Source organism: Nelumbo lutea, chromosome 6, assembly GCF_056320005.1.
Source record: "Nelumbo lutea isolate HS-2025 chromosome 6, American lotus-T2T, whole genome shotgun sequence".
In the NCBI taxonomy this organism is placed as follows: Eukaryota; Viridiplantae; Streptophyta; class Magnoliopsida; order Proteales; family Nelumbonaceae; genus Nelumbo; species Nelumbo lutea.
This window is the reverse complement of record NC_142689.1, coordinates 9,134,960-9,156,130: the sequence shown is the minus strand read 5'-3', so window position 1 is coordinate 9,156,130 and position 21,171 is coordinate 9,134,960. Positions and strand designations below refer to the sequence as shown.

Genomic DNA, 21,171 nt, shown 5'->3' with positions numbered 1-21,171 from the left:
AGGTGGAAGATAACAGTTAGAGATAGTCACTTGGTATCCTTCTAAAATGGAAGCGTAGGATCAAACTCGAGTAACTGTAGGCATAGGTAAATGGACCTCATGTGCACTCTACTTTTATCCCGATTAGACCTCTAGTCATTCAGTTTCGATAGTTTTGAGGCCTATGGGTTCGGGCTTGGCTGTAAATAATAGGCCTGATTATTTTTTGGGCTGGTCCTGGAACTTTTTAAATAAATCTGGCCCGATCCTGAATTTGGCCTGATTAGTATATTATAAATAATAAAAAATATATGTTAATCATAGATATTAGGTTATAACTTGTATTTACTATTAGTAATATTTTTGATATGCAAAATATGCGATTGGGTAGGTGTAAGTTGAAAAATATGAGAACAACTCATGAATAACAGATCCCGAGTGAATTGAGAGGGTGCAATTTTTATATCGAAACTTTTGGCTATATAAATTGGGGCCCACTTGAAAGGTCTTAAGCAATGTTTGATAAAAATCCTCAAGAGCAAAATTTGATCATCATAAAGCTATTTATGTGGCTTTCCACAGAAGCCAGCTCAAGATAAGCTTTGGTTCAGCCCCATAAGTAAGCCTCAGTGATGTACTTTCAGAAGTCAATACTGGAGTTGAGAAGTTGGCACTCCATTGGTTATCTAGAGCATGTGATGTCATGTGCACCTTGAAACATTTAAAAATATCAAGACTATCTTTTTCATGTTTCAAGATATCGTTTTTCCCTCTTCTTTATTAATCAAAAATGAGATTTCATTCCCAAGGGAGGGGGATGGAACATGACCATCACTCAAATGGGGGAATATCATTCCATTAAAAAATGGGAATGGAATTCTAATTCCGTTCAACCAAACAGTGGAATTTGGGATGATCCATTTTGATTTTGATTCCACACCCCTAAGTTTCTAAAACCCTTAGTTATTAACTTCTTTGCTATTTTCTTTTTTAGAGTTGGCATTTAAGCAACACAATGATCTGTGCATTAATCATGCTCATTTCTATAAATTTACAATTTTATTCTAGTTATTCAAACTGTGAATGGGCATTTGGATAAGTGTACCACTTACCACAACATAGATTAACGACTTGGATTTGAGTGTTCATTTCTGAAAGTACTAGGCATGATTTTCAAAACCTGACCGGACCAGATGGTCAGACCAGAAAAACCAGGAATATGTTCGTTTACCCCAAAACTGTTATTTTGCTAAAAATCGTTGATTTGATCAATAAACTACTAACTCAGGTGGTTGAACCATTTAACGGTTTTGACCGTTTTTTAATTTTTTTTTTAAATGGGCCATCCATTCGCTTCAAATGATCGGACCATTCGACCCGAGAATCAGATCCTTGATCGGTTCATTGTCCGATTCAATTTTAAAAACCTTGGTACTAGGTACCTCCTTATAATTTTTCCCAAATATTGATCCAGGCCTACCTAGAAAGTTGTGGTCCTGGCTAGAAATGATCACTCTTAACTTCATGATCTTGAATACTGACCAATAGATGGTCTCATTGGTCTGAATTGGCCATGCCAGCCCTTCAAATGGCACAATGAGGGGAGATGATGTAAATCTATACACCCTTCTATAGGAGTCCGGATCTTCTTTGGACTTGGGAACATTCTTCTTTTTTCCTACCATTAATCTAATTTTGACTTGGAACTTCCTCATCAGGCTGTGTTTGGAAGCGATGCAAATGGAGTGTAAATCTTTGTTCAGGGTAAATTTGCACTCTAATTCACTTTTGCCTGTATTTGGCAACATTACATTCACTTTTGCTTATATTTATGCATTGACAAATGACAGACCAATGCATATTTACATTGATAATAAGATGTAAAACTACATCAATAAAAAAATAGTAAATTTGCATTCAAAGAGATTTTTGATAAAAAAACATATGCTTGAAATTTGCAAAACTAACCAAACTTCACAATTTATATGAACCGTTTTACACTCTACATATTTGCAAACGCAGTATAAAGGAAAAATGTAAATACAAATAAAGGTTTTGCACTCTATTCCTTGCCTTAGAAGTTACAGGTCCAATTTTAAATCCAAGCTTAAGGGTTTTCACATTTCTAGAAAAGAAGAGGGGAAAAAGGCTTTAAGTCGTCCAATTTCTGGTTCTTTTAATATAATAAATGCAAAGAAGTACACAACAAGAATGTGTTATAATAATAAATCATTGAAAAGAAGGCCCTGGCCCATTGGGGCCTGCATTAATTTCTTTGGATTCTAGGGTTTTCAGGAACCTCTTTGCAATAAGCGCCAATGGGCCATCTCTTCAGTGGATGGGAGAGAATTCTTGTTATTGACTTGTGGATTATTAGGCCCATGTGTGGCCCGGGAAGCTCTAGGGTTGGATGGTCGTGTGGTTTATTTTTACAATGCTTAAAAAAAAAAACTTGTTTCTTAATTTCTCATAACCTCAAAAAGTCATGGCTCACCACAAGTATGTGCAAAGAATCTGAAGTAACGTTTGATTGATATCCCAATTGCTCTTTCCTTATTCTCTGCTTAATTTACTCTAGCTATAGGTGTTGGGTTGAAGGTCCGAACCCGAATCAGATCTGGCTGGGGTTTTGGTCGAGCAATAGTAATTCATCCAACTCCAACCTTGATTTTGACTAACATGTTCTAATAAGTTTGGATTTGACTTATCTAAATTCTATTGGCTTAATCCAATTCGACTTGATGGGTATTCTGTAATATGGATGAAAAATTGGTGGGTGTGGATTGATCCACGTCACACTTTGTAGAGGAACTAACTTGTATACAACTTGTGAGATAGATTGGATTGGATTCGAATCAAGGTATATCCAAATCCGATTCAATCTGGTCCAAAGATCTGATTGGAATGGTAATTAGAATTCAAATTCGTTAAGGATGTCAAATATCTAAATCTAATCCGATCCGATTCAAATTATGAAAAAAAATTGATAAATTATTAAAAGTCAAAACAAAAAAGTTTATCTAAAGAAAAACAAGAAATATAAGTAGTTTTTCAACTATTTTGATCATATATATTAATATGTACATGCCTTTTTATAAAATAATTTACAAAAATGTAATATAAATATATTTAAATATATATATATATATATATGTGCATTTTTATAAGTAAATGTGTTCATATATATATATATATATATATATATTTGTGCATTTTTATAAGTAAATATGTTCATAAATATATATAGGTTGGATTGTATCAAATAGGGGTGATCCGAATTCCAAATGGCTCCGATCCAAAAATCCGACAAAAGGTTTATTCGAATCTAACAAAAATAGGATCGTATTCAGATTGGATGATCCAATCCATTTGCACCCATGTCATGATGAATGAAAAAACCACAGTTTAAGCCAAAAATATTTTGAAATAATAATGATGGATAAAATAAAACACCAATACGTAATTACTAATAAATATAAAAATAAATATATTTATCATTATAATATTATCTTCAGCAATAAATAATTTTAATATAAATCAAAATATATTGAAAAATTAAATAAAATGAGAGTCATTAGACAAGTGTTAATGTTCTTACGTTACATCCACAAAACAGAATACCACATTGCCTAATACCATCCCATTGACATGGCCTAAGGATATGTGGGTCTAGGTCAGGTCAGTCACTGTCTTGAATCGATGGATCTGATTTAACCCTACCAACTCATTTCCACCCGCAATTTATGCATTTCTGTTGGGCTATTTAACTGAGTTAAATATTCCCTGGTTGGCTTGTTTATTGTATTATGGCTTCTGTTTTACTGGGAATGTCAACAATACTTACTTTTTAATTTGACTTGAAAGACCTAACAATTTATTAGTCAATTACGCTTTGGGGATAAAGTTACATTACAGAAAGAAGTGCTTGTTTGTAGCTGAGATGTATAGGTTGTTAAAGGAAAAATCAAAGATAGGGTATCCAAACCAATCAAGACCCAAAATCCATATGATTGGTTACCCGTTCATTGAATGGGTTTTGGTGGATTTTCTGAAATTAATTTTTTTTATTACTATATTGCAATTCATAGTTTCGTTTCATATCTTGGATAATAAAATTTTCTTTTACGTCAATTTGGTTGCAATATAGTAATTTTTTGATGCATCGAAAACATTATCAGGTGGTCCTGGAGGGGGCCGACGCACACTTGTAGTGGCGTGGGTGCATGGGTGAGTGCCCTTGACAAATGCGAGGACAGACCAGGCCCCATGGCTATGGCTCGCCATACACAACACTTAACCCAGCATTAAAAGTCCACAGGCACATTTTTACAAGCATGTGCAGGACAACACTGTTGAGGCTGGGGCAATGCATGCGGTGTTTATGAGCCGCACATACCACCAAAGGTACCATGCACATCCACTCCCCTTTGATGGGGAGAGGGTAATTGAATACTATCATTGATCACTGACGTAGGACAAGCTCCACTTTGTGTTCCGATGGCACCACGACCATGGAGGATGTAAATTTCTGGTGTTATGGTTCTGTTAATGATCAGTAACGGTAATCTAAATCTGGAAGGTGAGTTTTGGACAATAAAATTCATGGAGGAGTTATCTGGAGGTTTTGAAAAGTCATGATAATTTTAAGAGATATACAGAAAGTGAGTTTTAGATAATATTTCTAAATAATATAACTCGGGAGCTTTGAGGCATAGAAACTAGAGGACACACACTCTCTCTCTCTCTCTGCCCCTCATCCTTTCAGGATATCAACTTTGTTCACATTTGTGCTTGTGGGGCACCCCGTGGAGCACCAATGTGCTCGATCTCATGTTATAGAGACAATGTTGTCAAACTTGGATTGGACATAGATCTATTTTGGTGACTTATCATGGGTTGAATGTGAACAGAATGGAATGACAAAGCAGTATTCATGTAGCTAATCCCATATAGTTGGAACAAGGCCTAGATGATGATAATGAATGGTTTAACCATTTGGTTTAACTGCTCATTCATTCAAATAAAAAGTTGTATAAAAGAAAAGATCTTCAAATTCAAATGAGATAGAAGAAAGAAAAAATGAAAGAAATATGTCAAAAGCCTTAAGACTGTTGGAACATGTCAAGTCAAGATATTTAACCTTTAGAAAGAAAGAAAAGTGTCTAGTTCAGGCTATGAAACCTAGAGAGTCCAAATAGAACAAACTAATCAAGAAAAGAAATACCCAATAATTTGATAGGAAAAGTCTTCCATCCACTTGAGTGAATTTGATGTCAAATAATTTCCACTTGAAATCCATCAAATGTGGTCCAGGCTGCCAGTTCCTCTTGCTTGTTAATAAGTCATAGTTGTAATCCGAAAGATGGATCGGACCTTTTGGATTTATGTATTTATTTATTCTTAATGCTTTTATTCATTATCGTTGAAAGAAATTGGATTTTGTTGGGGCATACTACTTTTTCATTTTTGGGTAGTGATTTAGACGAGACCTAATCAGCCCCCCACAACATCCCACAGCACATCTCTGCCGTGTATTAGAAACATCTCCCGACGATGATATCATCATTTCTGATATTATCATCAGGAGATGTTCTTAATACAAAACAGGGATGTGCTGTGGGACGTAGTGGGGGGCTGATTTGAACTCGATTTACTAAAGTGAGATAATCTCTAACAACCAATGAATTGGAATATAATGGTGGGATCCATCAATGTGCATGTGCCTGGTTTAATAATTTAGGTGGTGTTTGATATGAACTCCCATCTCTTACCCACATGATAGTATAGCTCTACATTAGGAACATTTCCCCATGAATAATAACATGTAAATACCAAAGATATTCCTAAGGTATGTAGATGGAGAGAGAGATATTTTCCTTTAAAACTAGAAAGTTGACATAACTTGAGTTTTGAGAAACTTGAAGACTAAAGAGAATTAATTATCTTAAACGCTACAAAGAGAGATGAGAGAAGAGCACATAACATCAGCACATGATAGATTAAAGTGGTAATAATGGGCAATAAACCAATAAGGGAAAGTTATTGGGAGGAGCATGTTCCCATGCATGTTGCCAGCTTTCTTCTCCTTATTTCTCACACAAAGGGATCTATATTATCAAGTATCAACACAACTTAATCAAGCAATGCATGCTTATTAAATCTAAGTTCTTTCAATTTTTTAGGGTAAATTAGAGACAACCACCCTGTACTTCAGGAGTGATAGCACACTAACATTTAGACCCCCAAACTTTTAGATTCCAAACAGTACTTTACCGCTGACCTGATATATGGGGTTGACTGTGAAAGTAAATTCACTAAATTGCCCATTGGAGACTCTACGGTCTAACAACAACAAATATTAAAATGCTGAAAATAACCATTCTAAAGTACAAGTCATTCTCAGGGTGTTGAATTGATCATTTTCAAAGTCTCCTCAAAATGAGCTTTGTTGAAAGAAAATTGAGATAAACATGTGAGTTAGGATTTCATAAGATAAAGGGCAAAATAGTCTCAAAAATTAACATAGGGGTAATTTGGAGATATAAAAATGTTTAAAGGAATATCCATGAAGTTAATTGATGAAATGCTTACGGGAGGGTCAAGATGCTGGAATCCAAAAGTTCAGAGGGGTTTTTGTAACAAAACAAAGTTTGGGGGACTAAATGTCACTACCCGCCAACGACAAGGTGGCCATCTACAATTTATCCTTTTTTTTTTTTAATTACTAATTTCCAATATATTTCGTTATATACTTTTCTAAGGTCCTCTTTTACCTACTTTAGAGATTGTAACCATATATTTCATTTGGCTTATGTAAGGGAAAGCTTGATATAAAGATAATAAGGTTATCATGGTTATTTCATTACATGGCCTGCATAGAGAAAGCTGCTTGTTATCCCATGGGTCCCAATTAAGATATAAAATTTGTGTTTTTCATTATTGATTTTTTTCGGTAATTAATGATTTAACATAGCTGATTCATTGATAAATGTTGTTATAAAACCCCAAAACAAAACCTTATATACATCATAGATATACTTATTTATGTTGATTTTATGTTTAGTAGTTAATTCTTTTGAGAATTTGTATACTAAATAATAATTACCATCCATTAATTAAATATGGATATAAAATATGAAGTTAAAAATAAATAAAAATTTATATAGATAGAATTTGAATTCTATGTGTAGGTAAGGATAAGGGTGCCAATAGTATTCGAAAATCGGATTTTGAATATGAAATTCGATATAATTGAATCGAATTTGAATATGACCTGATTTTATTCCATAAAGATCTGAAATCAATCGATTATATAATTCTTATATATATATATATATATATATATATATATATACATATATTAATTATCTAAAATAATTAATTGATCAAATTTGAATCAAATCGAATAAATGGAGATGGGTTCAACACAAATTCACCCCAACTCAAAAACCAACTAAGAGATGGGAAAATTATAGAATATGAGGAGAGCCAATTACAATAAGCAATAAATAAGATACTATTTGGATATTAACTGTTTGATGTGGGTTTTGTACAAGGCTGTCTATGCAAGGTTCAAAATATCAATATGCCTAATACGTCAGTAGGGGTGTATCGAGCGATATCAATACTATTTTTTTTAATTTATTTATTTATTTTTTCAAAACCAGTTCAGGGAGCTGGTTTAAAGCTCCTCCACCCCTTGAACTAGTCAGAACCCCAATACACCCACTGTAGGCGCGTATTAGGGAGGTCCCAGAATGATACATATTAGGCGATATAGGCCAATACATGTTGATACTTTGAACCTTGTGTCTATGATATCTGATTACTTATTTGGCAAATATACTCAAGCTTCAAAATTCAAAAAAAGAAAAAAAAATTACAACCTATCGATCAATATGTATCGGTTTTCAAGGTCAATGATATACTAAATACAAGGATCTAAGACAAGTGACTATATTCAGGTATTAATACTCTGGCCAGAGATGACCTGGTTCAAAGCTTGAAACCTAAAATAATTTCTATGTATGGACATCATATCCATCAATGCTTTGAATTCATTGTCTATAGAGATTTAATTCAATGTGCATTTTTAGAAATATTTTTGAGCTTAAAATAAATGTAGCAACCACCCACTTGCCTCTAGAATAATTAAAACTTTGTTTGGAGACTAGGTGATGGTATTCAATATCAGCAAGCATAAACAGTGCCCCATAAAATGAGTGGTCCAGGTCCATGATGCAAGGTTCAAAGTATCAGTTGATACATATTGTGCCGATGGCTTCCTGATACGCTTCTATAGGAGTTGTATTGGGTCAGCCACTGGTTTAGAGGGTAGCCAGGCTTTAAACCGGCCCCTCTAAACTGATTTAAAAAAAAAAAAAATGTACAACATAAAAAAAAAGCACCGACACGATCTGCCCATGTTGATATTTAGAACATTGCCATGATGTCCATGGGTGATGATACCCTCTATACTACCTAATAGCTAGTTTTTAATTGCAATTTTTAGGCTCAGTACAAATATAAATATATAGTGCAAATACAGGTTAGAAGTACAAAATATAAGGTTTTGCATTGTGCATCTTTGTATTTGTCTTTTCCCAAATTGAACTTTAGGTTGCGTTTGGTTGCAGTACAAATTTATTTGCACTAATACAAAATATTGATGGTGCACTGGTGCAAATGATTTGGCTGCAAATTCTGATTTATTTTTGTCTCAAATTTCACCTTATTTGTTTGACTATAGTACAAATGAGATAAAGTAAGACCTGAAGCAGAATAAATTAAAACCCAAAATAAAATTAAATTAAAATTTGCACTCTTTTCATTTGCACTCCCATTCTTTTATACTAGTGCAAAGAAAATTAAATTGCAACCAAATACAGCCTAAAAGAAAAAATAAATCCAATTGCAAATGATCATTTTGTAGAGCATGGAAAATAAACAGCGGAATTGCTTATTGGATGATTTGCCCACCAGACCTACCATAGAAGGTGGGACTTGATTCCTAGTTTCTGTCTAGTGGAATGTCTTTTCAAGGGTCCTACCATGTCTGTAGGGATTAGGCATATAAGAGTTGCACCAACTCGTTGCTTATAAATAAATAAACAATATATATATTTTTTTTCAATTTTATCTCCATGCTTCCGATGACATACTCGACCTAATTCAACGTCAGCCCAAATATTACCATTAAAAAGTTTTTTGAATTTGGAGGGCATTTTGGTAAATTAATTTGCCTGTACACCCCCTATACTTTCATGTATTTATTAAAACCTTCCTATTATTAAAACACTTATTGCAGTTTGTAACCGCTTTATTTAATTCAGTTAATTGACTTTGTATCATCAACTATTTGTATTTTCGTTTAGGAATGGTCTCAAGGGCTGTTTGGTTTTTAGTCGGAATTGGAATCTAAATAAATTATTTTCCTTATCTGTTTGATTTAGATGAAAATTGGAATTGAAATTAGAATGAAATTGAGATTTTTTTTTTATTGATGACTTACCACATTAGAATTTATAGCTAGGGTTCATTTGTTCGAGGGGGCATCGAGATGGAAGGAAAGAGGTGTCTACAATGGAATTCTCATTCTTAGGGGGTGGGGAATGCCTTTCTGCCATTCTGATTCTAATTCCAAACCGTTATTCCTGTAATCCAAACAAACCCTATAACTCAGTAAAATACCATGGCAAAATAAGCATTTTTTTTTCATTTTCTTTTGATTAATTTAGTGGAATTGATACAGGGGTAAAAAATGTGAATTCTTTCTCATGTCTAAAGAAAAATGATAAATAAGCCGGTTGCAAAGTGCAAAGAATAAGAGATGTCTTAATAATATATAAATTATAGGATAGGTTTTGTAAATTCATGAAATTGTAGGGGAGTCTATGTAAATGACCTTTTTCCATTGTTTTTTTCTTAAAAAGTAAAAATTAGGAACACCTATGCTTTCGAAGGTTGAGCCACCCAAGAATCTTTTATGTGGCAATTTGATATTTTACATCAAATTTCAGTCTATCTTTTGCCACGTGGCCATAATAAATCTTTCTTTTAGGAAACTTAATTGGGAATATTAAAATATTAAAAGTTTCTATTTCTACTGCCAGAATAACTTTGGGAAAGAGTAACCGGTGGATTGAGAGTAGGTGACCAAACCAGAGGGTCCACTAGCTTGGATTTGCCATGTCATCCTTGTCCGTTTCACTTCATCACCCAAAAATAGACCATGGGAGCCCGCCACGTCGACATTAATACACACATGCCATCCACGTGGGACGGAAGTTCACGAACAGCTTTCCTTCCCATACATAACATAGCTTTTTGCCGACCAAAGAAGAGTCAAAGCAGCGTAAGCGCCTAAGCCCAACTCCTCTCTCCCCATCCAACGGTCGAGACTCCACTCGAGCCACAACGGTCAATCTCGACCGTCAATGTCCATATTTGTTCATGTGCTTGTCCCCTAGTCGAGGCGTTGTTTTGTCGTTGAATTCTAAGTCGCAGGTCGTTCGTTTGGGCATCGCCCACTCCCACCCGCTCTCTCTCTCTTCCCGCTGTTCATGTCTCTCTGTAAATTATCCGGCATTATCAAGAGGGTTCAACGGTTATCAGTCGAACAACACTTCCATACCTTCAAACTTCTACTTCCAAAGGATCGGCCTTCATAATGGTAATGTTCAGCTGCATGCAGTCTGAAACAGATTCAATTCACAAAGCAAGAATCGATTTATCTTCTTCTTTTAGTATTATTTCCCGTTGCTTGATTTATGATATTCATGAATTTGTGTTCTCCGGCGGGTTCTTGACAGGGGTCAATGTTAGTGCCGCCGTGGCTGGAACCATTGCTGTCGACGGCATTCTTCTCCATTTGCCGGACGCACGGCGACGCAGCTCGAAGCGAATGCAACATGTATTGCCTAGATTGCAACCGTGACGCATTTTGCTTCTATTGCCGTGGGTCGAAACACAAGGATCATCGAGTGGTTCAAGTGGGGATTCAACTTTTTCTTTCTTTTTTTTTTTCCTTACAGATTAATTATGGCGTTGGAGTCTGAATTGGGATTTGGCTTTTCGGTTGCAGATAAGACGGTCGTCCTATCATGATGTGGTGAGGGTGGCTGAGATTCAGAAGGTTCTTGACATCAGTGGAGTTCAGACCTATGTGATCAACAGTGCCAGAGTTCTGTTCCTTAACGAGAGGCCTCAGCCGAAAGCCGGCAAGGGGGTGGCTCATACATGTGAGATATGCGGAAGAAGCCTGTTAGACCCCTTTCGTTTCTGCTCATTGGGATGTAAGGTTAGTTGAAGCTAGCTTCTCTCTGTCACACTCATCGCCATTATCAATCATCCATCTCATCTACCAAAACCCATTAATTGATTAAGCAAGCTATGCCATTATCACACAAAACAGTAGTGTTTGTTAATGTTGATGAAATGGGGTTACTTGGATTGATCTTGACAATAATGGGTTAACTTTTTTATTCATCGCCATTATCATCCATCCATCTACAAAATCCATTAATTGATTAAGCAAGCCATGCCATCACCGCACAAAACAAGCGGTGTTTGTTAATGTTGATGAAATGGGGTTGCTTGGATCAGACTTGTCGAGAATGGGTTAATTTGTATTCATCGCCATTATATCATCTATTCATCCATCCATCAATCTATCCAAACCCATTAATCGATTAAACCAGCCATGCCATTATCACAGAAAACTAGTGTTTGTTAAGAATGGGTTAATTTCTATTCATCGCCATAATCATCCATTCATCTATCCATCCATCAATCTATCAAGACCCATTAATTGATTAAGCAAATTATGCCATTATGACACAAAAACAAGTAGTGTTTGTTGTTAATGTAGATGAAATGGGGTTGCTTGGATTGGTGTCGACTGATTGACAAGAATGGATTAATGTTGTGTTGATGTAGCTTGTAGGAATAAAGAAGAATGGGAATGCGAGCTTTATCTTAGACACCGAGAATGAAGCAATGGAAAGAGGAGAAGGGATATCGAGGAGGAGAGAGGAGGAAGAATTGCGTGAAGGTAGGCAGCAGGACATCTATCCTCCCACGCCTCCACCTGTTTCAAATCCAAGGAGAAGAAAGGGTATCCCTCATAGAGCACCATTGAGGTCCTAACTGTACAAAAGAGAAAGCCAAATATACCCAGCATTCAATCCTTCACAGTAATCCAACCCAAATGTCTGTCTCTAATCTCTACTCTCTGCTAGGGGAGGGCTCTAAAGGAGAAGGAGAAGGAAGGAGGAGGGTACAGTAGGTACCCATTTGGGTTTGGGTCTTAATCAACATCTCACTTTCTTTCTCTTCTTTTATCTTTTCTTTCTTGTGGAGATGGGGATAGAGGAGAGCAATAATGTTGAATTATTATTATTATTATTGGAAGTTGCAAGGTGTAATGTAATTAATTTATTAATTAATTGAATTGATAAATAAAAGTAAGTCATTGTGGAATCCGTTAAATAGTTTTAAAGCCCCACCAACCACATGGACCTTTTATACAAGGAATCAGTCGACCTTTTGCTTTCTTTTTCTTATTCAATTGTTTAATCCATGGAATGGGCAAATCAGCTTTCCATCTTTCTAACTGATTTGGTGGAATTCCATGAATGTGGGTCCTTTTTATTTACCTTTTACGTGAGAGAGAGAGAGAGAGAGAGTTGTTTGGCAATTCTTTTTAGGTAGATCTTTCAATAGCCCAGCCCAGTTGCATTAACATTTTTGGGTCTGGTCTTTAAAGACCTTTCGTGGACTCGTGGTCTATCAGGATGTTAAAAACGGATGGGAAGGCTATTTTCATTGAGGAAAGATTAAAAGGCTTTTTCAGTCTTTTCATGTGTTAGTTTTCAGGTCTTTTAATCTATAGGTCTTTTAATCTATAGTTCTATTCAATTTTTAGGCTGTTTACAAGCTGAGCAGGCTTGATTTTCAGTCTATTCCCATTTGATTCTCAAAAATCTAATTGCTAAAAACTGGAGCACCAAAAAGATGCAAGAAGTCCATTTTGGGCAGATTTCAGAAAGTTCCAAATAAAGTTTTTCGTGTTTTTTACATTTTATTTTCGCGTGGAAAGACATGGAAAGATGTATATCTGCCAAACTAATTTCGGGCTGCTCAAATCTTCATACAAAAGCTCAATACGTACTTTGACTGTCAGAGCTATCAAAAGATCTTTCCAAAAAGACTTGCCAAACGGACCATAAATTAATTAATTAAATGTGAATCCATGTTTGCCATAGCCACACCTTAAATTAGATGAAATTACTTCTTGGTGGGTCCTTGCAGTAGATTCAAGGCTATAATTTTCTGTTTTAGCCCTGTGTCGCGACAATGTTGTGACAGAAGTGAACTCATTAAGGCTCTGTTTGTTTCACAGAAATGGGGGTTTGGAATCGGAATCAGAATAGATTATTCTGATTCCAACCGTTTGATTGGGTGGAATCAAAATCCCATACCCGTTTCTAGTGGAATGGCATTCACCCAATTGAGAAAATGATCATTCTCTCCCCCTCTTGGGAATGAAATCCCATTCCTGCCGGTTCCAATTTTCATTTTTGTTCTTGTCTGAACCAAACAGACTATGAGAATAGACTATTTCGATTCCAAAGGATTTTGATTCCAATTCCAACTACAAACCAAACAGACCGTAAATGCTACTATTTCCCTTCTTTTTATTACTCCAGCAAGTAGTAATGGAGTTTATAATGGCTGTTTCAAAAATCACATGAAGCGAAAACAGAAACAAAATTGCTTCCATGTGTAGATGGTATCATGATACTTGGCACGGAGGTCCTGAGCCAGCTTAACTGGGCCACCCTTGGACAGACCGAGCCTGGCCAGATCGTAGCACAGTCCAAACCTGGTCCCAACTACATAATATATGATAGTTAATACGTACAATAAGCCCTTTACCCACTAAGCCCGACCCAGGCCCAACCCCAACCGAAGTGTTTCAGTTTTTGATTTGGGTTGGGAAATCGGGGTTATCTTTGGGAGAGTCTGAATTTTTTGCTCACAAGAATTCCGTTTACATCTATCCATATAACATTGCAGCCACACATGAGGAACATTTCATCCTCTTATATGTAGGGAAAGATGTTCTCAATGCACAGAGATAGTATGTTATGGATAGACATGAATAGAATTCTTGTGGATTGAAGATATAGAGTCTCTTTGGGATGGATTTGGGGACGGGCCTCAGACCCAAACAGATGGAGTTGAATTTGGATTGGGCTATATCTAGATTCAAATCGATGAGAAATACATGATATCCGAATTCAATTTGAGTCTGATGGATACCCCATTTTTCTCTAATTGAATTTGATTTGATTGATTAAATGGATATGCGGTTCAAATTTGTTTCAATTCGACAAAGAGATTCAATAGGCCAAACAGATCTTTAACGGTTTAACCATTCAAATTGTATACAAGACTAAATACATATTCAATTCTTATTTAAAAGTTTCAACTCAACAACTGGATCCAACGAATTATAACACACAAGAAAATTCTATTTGTAAAAATGTAAAACAAAAGAGAAAAAAAAATAGTTCTATTGAAACAAAAAATATAACAAATAGAGACAAAACAATTAATAAGTTTCATGTCAATCCACACATTAAAAAAGAAACAAAAATACTGCAATAGTGCCCAACTGAACCCTTGAAGAACAGAACTACAAAAGGGTTTGCTCTCATATCTTTGTCAAATAGGAGCTTCAAACGAACCCTGAGGCTCAGTTTGGAAGGAGTACAAATACATACAAATAAGGTTTTGCACTCTACATATTTGTATTTATACTCCTTCAAAATTGAGCATGAGATTTGTAGCTCGGTGATGCAATGCACGGGTGAATTTGATTATTGAAGGAGGTATCGGTTTATGAAACATTTCCAAAGCATCCAATCTCAATGTTAAGGCATCTGAGATTAGAGATGAAACAAAAGAAAAAAGTTTCAAAGGGTATAAGAGGGAGAGAGAGAGGGATAAGTAAATGCACTGGCATCCATTGTTGGCGATGCTCGAAGGGTGCAAGAAGATGCCGGTACTCTTTAGTGGTGTTGGCATCTTTCAGTGGTTCAATGTAGTTTTGTAGTTTTGGGCAAGAGGTTAGGGATGGTACTTGTAACAGAATTTGTTCTAATGGGTGCTATAGATGGTCTTTCATTCATGTAAGCAAACCACCTCAGTTTACTTTCTCTCATTTTACTGCCTATTGGAGCTGATGGAGCGCTTTCTCTCATTTTACTGCCTATTGGAGCTGATGGAGCGCGATCCGGCTGGTCTTAGTTGTCCGTTGCCTTGCTTTCGAACGGGGTCCATCCCGAGCTGTTACAAGGTGGGTTAGTTCGGCGAAGTGTCCCTTGTTCCCGCCTAGGCTTGACCTCTTTTGCCGAGCTGTCATTTCTGCCATGTGTCTCATAATAAAGAGGTCGGGCCAAATCTTCCTTCATCAGGAGCTATTCCCAGGTTTCTTTCTATGACTTCATTTTTTTTTATTATATCCTCTTTAGTTTTACCACTCAGCCATCTAAGCATACATATTTTTGCCGATCAAACCTTAGATATCCAATCTCCAAATTTTAAGGTTTTGAAGTATGGGAAACATAAAGAGTAAAGAAAATTCTAAAAAAAGTATTGCCAAATGCCTTGCAGATACACATTGATATGGTGGAAAAATTAAAATATGCATGGATACAATAGTTTTAGATAACTATAAATAAATTAGTAATGATAGATGAACTAAAAGATGTGCGTGGTTGTCTTTAATGTAGGAGTGATTAAAAGTTAATGCATGAAATAAGAATTAAAACAAAAATTTGAATTTGAAAAGTTGTAAATTAATGAGAGAGAGAGAGATTGTAGAGGGGCAATCTCAAAAGATGTTATCAGCATTGGCAAATATCGATTCTGGTTATATATGCACATATAGAACCATAATATTTAAAGTAGCACTAGTAAAAGTTGTCTTCTTGCCTGGCAAGAATGGCAAAATCGAACTTGATTAGGGGTGTCAATTGGACTGGATTTGGTTCAACCCGATCAAGTCCAATGTGAGTCCATTGTAAATGGACCTTCTAATCTGTTCAAGTTTATTTTGATTTAGATTGGTTTCAACCCAAACCCGGTCCATTGTCACATATATTCTTATCTTATATCAATGGACCAGATATTGGCTTAATCCAACCCAATCCAATATAAATTTATTATGGACTGACCAGGTCCAATCCAATCTAATAAATATTTTGGACTGGATTGGTCCAATCCAATGTGTTTTGTTGGTCCATCCAATCCGTCCAAATTGATTTTGGACTGGACGAGGTCCAATCCAAAACCGGTCCATTTACACCCTTACTTGAGAGCAGTGCTTATAATGGGCCACTAAAAAAACAAAGCCCAGAGCAGCCTTGTGAGACCATAGGCACGAAATCTTATGAGTTTGAACTTTGAACTTACTTTCAAGTTTCGGATTTGATCGTCAGACGCTTGTAGGTGCTTAAACAATCTGCAATGAAAGCGTTGCCCCAACTATTTAGGGTCCACCAATCTAAGTTCTAGGACGAACTGACGCAGTCACTTACATGTGCTGGTATAAAATATAAACCAATTCAAACTTCAGATACTTGAACCCCATTTCACAGTAGCAAATTTTGGAAATGTGAATCATTTTCCATGAAAATCATTCCTATTCCTTCATTTTATGTGCAATCAGAAACAGCCAAAATGAATTTAGTGGAACGAGCTTGCTTCAAAATGGTCCTTTAAGACAATAGATACAGGTAGTTCTATTTTCTGAAAACAAATGTAGGGCAGCAAAGTGTCGTTGACATTAAAGAATTTTATAATAAATTTACAATGCTCTACTACATAGTTCAGACAGGGTTTTTGTTCTCAATAAATCAGTTGTGTTAATGCTAAATAAAGTAATAAACAAATGTGTAAATCTCGATATACATATAGCCAAGTTTTGGTACAACATTCCTCTTCCACTGCTCACCAATCAATGTTCCAAAACCGGATTGGAGTGGACCAGTGAACCAGGCAAAAGAAAATGACCAATATCCTGGGTCAATAATTAGTGAATGATCTGATGGTATAACTATTACCGACTTCGCCTTCCACAAGCTGCAAGTATTTTCTGAGACCTACCACACCATGTTAAGGTGGGACTTTTACGCAGAGCAGTTTGACGAAATATGGGACTAGTCCTCATCAAAGCCCCCATCATCTCCATCTCCATAGTCATCTTCATCCATTTGTCCTTGATCACCCTCACCAACACCAACAGGATTACCAAAGAGGACTCCAGTATTTTCAATCTCATCAAGTTGGTTCTCCATTGCTTCAAGCATGGTTTGGTGCTTCACTTCCATGGATTTTAAGTTCTCATCAGTGAAGAATGATTTGTAGGGTTTCAAAACCTGCAAATATAACTAATAGATTATAACTTTCTGGTAGAGGAGAACATTGCAATTCAGAAATAAAGGAGAAAAAGTTCACCTTAAAGAGATAATTTCGCTGTTCAGCACTCTCCACCAGATTCCGCCAATGCTTATCTGCTCGCCTTAGTGTTGATGCAGAGCCTACCACCTAAAAGCACATCTAAAATTCAGTACCTAAACCAGAAGAGGAATTCAGTTTTATCTAGTCTCACGGGAAAATATCCGAGCTTGAATTGACCTACCAAGACGGAAGACTTTGCTCTGGTAATCCCAACATTCATTCGCCGGAAGTCCGCCAAAAACCCAATACCTTTATCACTGCTTGCCCTTACACATGAAAAGATTGCAACATCTTTTTCCCTGCCCTGTAAAGAACATGCATTTTCATTACTTAAGGGTAATTTTAAATGGCAAATGCTAGTATGTGAAAAAACACTGTATAGACTCTATGCTATGAGAATGAATTGTGACCACACAACTGCCCTTGTATTGGCATGCATGCCACTCTTGTGACCCCAGGTCCCACTTGATGACCTCAGCTTCCATGAAGTGAGATATTAAGGTTTTCCTTTACCCTATGATTCTCACCAACTAGTATAACCCTATTTAACTCACCCCTAATTTAACAGAAAAAGCTGTATGAAATATAGCTTCATCACCTGGAATCCGTCAACTGTGTTTATATCTACTAATTTATCTGATTCCACACCAAAAGTATCACGGAAACGTTCACGGAACAGCTTCACTTGATGCCTGTAAGGAGATATAATGGCTAATCGAGAGCTAGACTTCAGCTCTGGAAATCTTGTCACTAATTTATGATACATGAGGAGAATAAACTCGACCTCATCAACATTTATCCAAGAACCACTTCCAGAAGGCTGTGATTCAATCCCTTCTTCTATATCAAAGAAGCAAAATGGTGCAAAACAACGGTAAGCATGCCATGAACGTTCAGTTTGGTCCTTGACATCAGGTCCATCTTCCAAAGCCTCATTGTAGAACTCCCTTGAAGGAAAGCTTCTTATCTGTGTGAAAGGTGGATTTGAACAATTAATTTACTATATAATTTTTGTCTTGATAACTACTAGAGGTGATCATAAATTAGCAAACTCTGTTCTTCTGCAAGGTCACTTATTCAAGACTTTTTCCCACTTTCCAGTAAATTGATCCATTGAAAGAGAGGCATAGCCTATTGATAAAAAAATAGAGATAGAGAGAGAGAGAGAGAGCTAGGTAGCAAACATCTTTTCTATTTGAAGAACAAGATAAATAAAAAAAATAACTCAATTCTTATAGACTAACCTCTGGATGCATGCGGTATTGGGTTTTCAGCATCTGAACCGGATAACCAGCCCTCTGGAATCTCTTGAACAAGCTCATGCCATATCTACAATGAAAGATTTTAAACATATCATACAATTGAAGAGGTATTAATTAACAATATTATTACAAGATAAGTGTTACATTACCCGAATCTCTCAGCAGTAGGAGATATTACAGTTGCTGGCAATTGAACTGGATCACCAACCTAAAATTGATAAATCATCCATGAGAGAAAAATCAGATATTTTCTCAATAAAGAAGCCACAGAGATATCACATAAGGAATCAAATACTGTATACATGAAAATGATATGGCAAATAGCAATTTTAAGAACAGATTGATTATTTTGAACATTTACTCCATGATTTTTTTATTTTTTTTTCTTTTACCAAGTCCACACAGGCAAGCTTCATTTTGTTAGAATGCTAGAGTGTGTTCGGCTGATAGGGTCTCCTATTAGCCCATTCTTATGTTATTTTTATCTTGTAACTGGGCCTTTGCTAATGGGCCTAATCCTGTTTATGTTTTAAGTATTCTGGTTGTCCCATTACTAATCAGGGGTATACCAGTAATTTTATTGTACTTTGTACTTCACTTGTATTTAAATAAAGGCGTGGTCTACTGCTAACACAGTTCGACATTCTCTGCATCTAAGAAGTTCATCCTCTTCTTTACTACTTCGAGTTCAGCTTCTTAGTTTACGTGGTATCAGAGCATTAGCTCCTTCCTGGTTTCAACCGGTGCACTATCTTCTCTTGCTGCCTTCTTTCATCTTCTCCTTTCTTTCTGGGTTGCTGCAGTGAAGACCTAGGAGTGTAAGGGAACTCAACAAGTTCGAACCTAGGGTTTCTCTTGGTTGTAGGACTCAAGGGAAGTAAGACCCAGAAGTAGATGTCCTACTAGTTTTTTTTTAGCAAGTAGTAGCTATTTGGCTACTAAGAGAGGTCTGTACAAGACAGACCTAGTTGAGGACTGATTCCAGCAGTCCTAGCACTAGCCGAAAGGGGGAGGGCTTCCTCTACAGTTGCAGGTTCGGTGCATCAGCAAGACCTTTACAGAACTGTGGCGACTTCAGTTACAGATCATTTCCAGGTCGGTTATGAGCCCTTCTTCTGGTATCAGCACTACTTCAGCTCTGTGAACTGGTTCAGTTACAGACCTTTATCCGGTGTGCTACCAGCACTGTGAACTCTGTGACCACTTCGGCCAGCCCTAACCAGAACCACCTACAGCACTGTGAACAAACTCTTTGACCGAAGTTAGGATGTCATCACTTTCTGGTGAAGTTTCTTCTAGAGATAACAGATCTGTTACAAGGTCCTCAAACCTGGAGAACCCTAATCTGCATAGCTTGCAGATTACAAGTGTGCTATTGGATGAGTATAACTTTAAAGAATGGTCAGTCTCAGCAAGACTGCTCATTACCTCTCGTGACCTCACAAGCTATTTGGATGGAGACAAAAAGAAACCAGAAATCAGCAGCCCTGAATACACTGTGTGGTGCAAGGAAAATGCCACAGTCATGTCTTGGTTGCTGGCCTCCATGACTCCTCGGGTGGCCAGAACTGTTCATCACTTCCCTACAGCCGCAAAAATCTGGGAGAAAGTATCTAAGACATATGGCCAAAAGAAGAACAATGCCAGAATCTATAGGCTGAACCAAGACATTGCAGCCCTAAGGCAAGGAGACATGTCTGTGGCAACATACTTTGCAACACTGGAAGGCCTCTGGGAAGAGCTTGACCATCACTTGATATTGGATTGGGAAAATGCAAGGGATAAGGAGAGGCATGACAAGCAGATTGAGGAGGGCAGAGCCTTCAAGTTCCTGGTAGACTTAGACCCTATATATGAAGGTGTAAGGTCACAGATTCTAGGGAGAGACGAATTACCTGAAATTCATCATGTTTACTACCTAGTGAGGAATGAAGAAGTAAGGAGAAAGGAGATGCAAGTTGTTTCCCAGAAACAAGCAACAGAACTATCTGGGGGACATTCAGCTTTAGTCTCCACTAAGGGAAACTGATTTTCAGACAAGAAGACCCTCAAGTGTACCCATTGTGGTGGTGAGAAACACACAAAGGAGAAATGTTGGGTATTGTACCCTCATCTGAAGCCAGCTGCTCTGAGAAAGGACAAAAGGCAACATAAGGGCCATACGACAAGTGGGAATCTTGCCACCAACAGCAGTAGTGACATCTCATAGAGTACTCAGCCAGTGTCTTCCTCCACCACAAAGCAGGTTGCTGATTCTGCTGGACCAAGTACCTTGGGCTTTACAGCTAGTGAGGTAGAGGTTCTCAACCGGGCATTAGCCCGTTTGAAGAACAATCCTTTAGCTTCCACCTCTCTTGTCAAATCAGGTACAGCCTCAGAATTTAGTGCAACTAGATCCATT

The 21,171-nt window shown here is 36.8% G+C and overlaps 2 protein-coding genes across 9 annotated transcripts in view; one reads left to right on the top strand and one right to left on the bottom strand.

Annotated features, from left to right (window-relative positions):
• Positions 1-10,450: 10,450 nt before the first annotated feature.
• On the top strand, positions 10,451-12,468 carry LOC148847206 (protein RGF1 INDUCIBLE TRANSCRIPTION FACTOR 1-like). Its single transcript, XM_088948392.1, has 4 exons — positions 10,451-10,651; positions 10,791-10,970; positions 11,063-11,278; positions 11,917-12,468. Exons 1-4 carry the CDS (start codon positions 10,649-10,651, stop codon positions 12,124-12,126), a joined length of 609 nt encoding a protein of 202 aa, XP_088804518.1. The 5' UTR covers positions 10,451-10,648; the 3' UTR covers positions 12,127-12,468.
• Positions 12,469-16,810: 4,342 nt separating this feature from the next.
• The window catches only part of MAA3 (P-loop containing nucleoside triphosphate hydrolases superfamily protein), a 28,585-nt gene continuing 24,224 nt past the window's right edge, over positions 16,811-21,171 (bottom strand). For all 8 annotated transcript variants that reach the window (XM_088952519.1, XM_088952524.1, XM_088952520.1 and 5 more), the window contains 6 exons: positions 18,920-18,978; positions 18,753-18,837; positions 18,107-18,475; positions 17,690-17,812; positions 17,506-17,595; positions 16,811-17,426 (listed from right to left, as the gene is read on the bottom strand). In XM_088952519.1, coding sequence (XP_088808645.1) covers positions 17,208-17,426; positions 17,506-17,595; positions 17,690-17,812; positions 18,107-18,475; positions 18,753-18,837; positions 18,920-18,978 — 945 coding nt within the window. In that variant the 3' untranslated portion in view covers positions 16,811-17,207. The remainder of the gene's footprint in view (positions 17,427-17,505; positions 17,596-17,689; positions 17,813-18,106; positions 18,476-18,752; positions 18,838-18,919; positions 18,979-21,171) is intronic.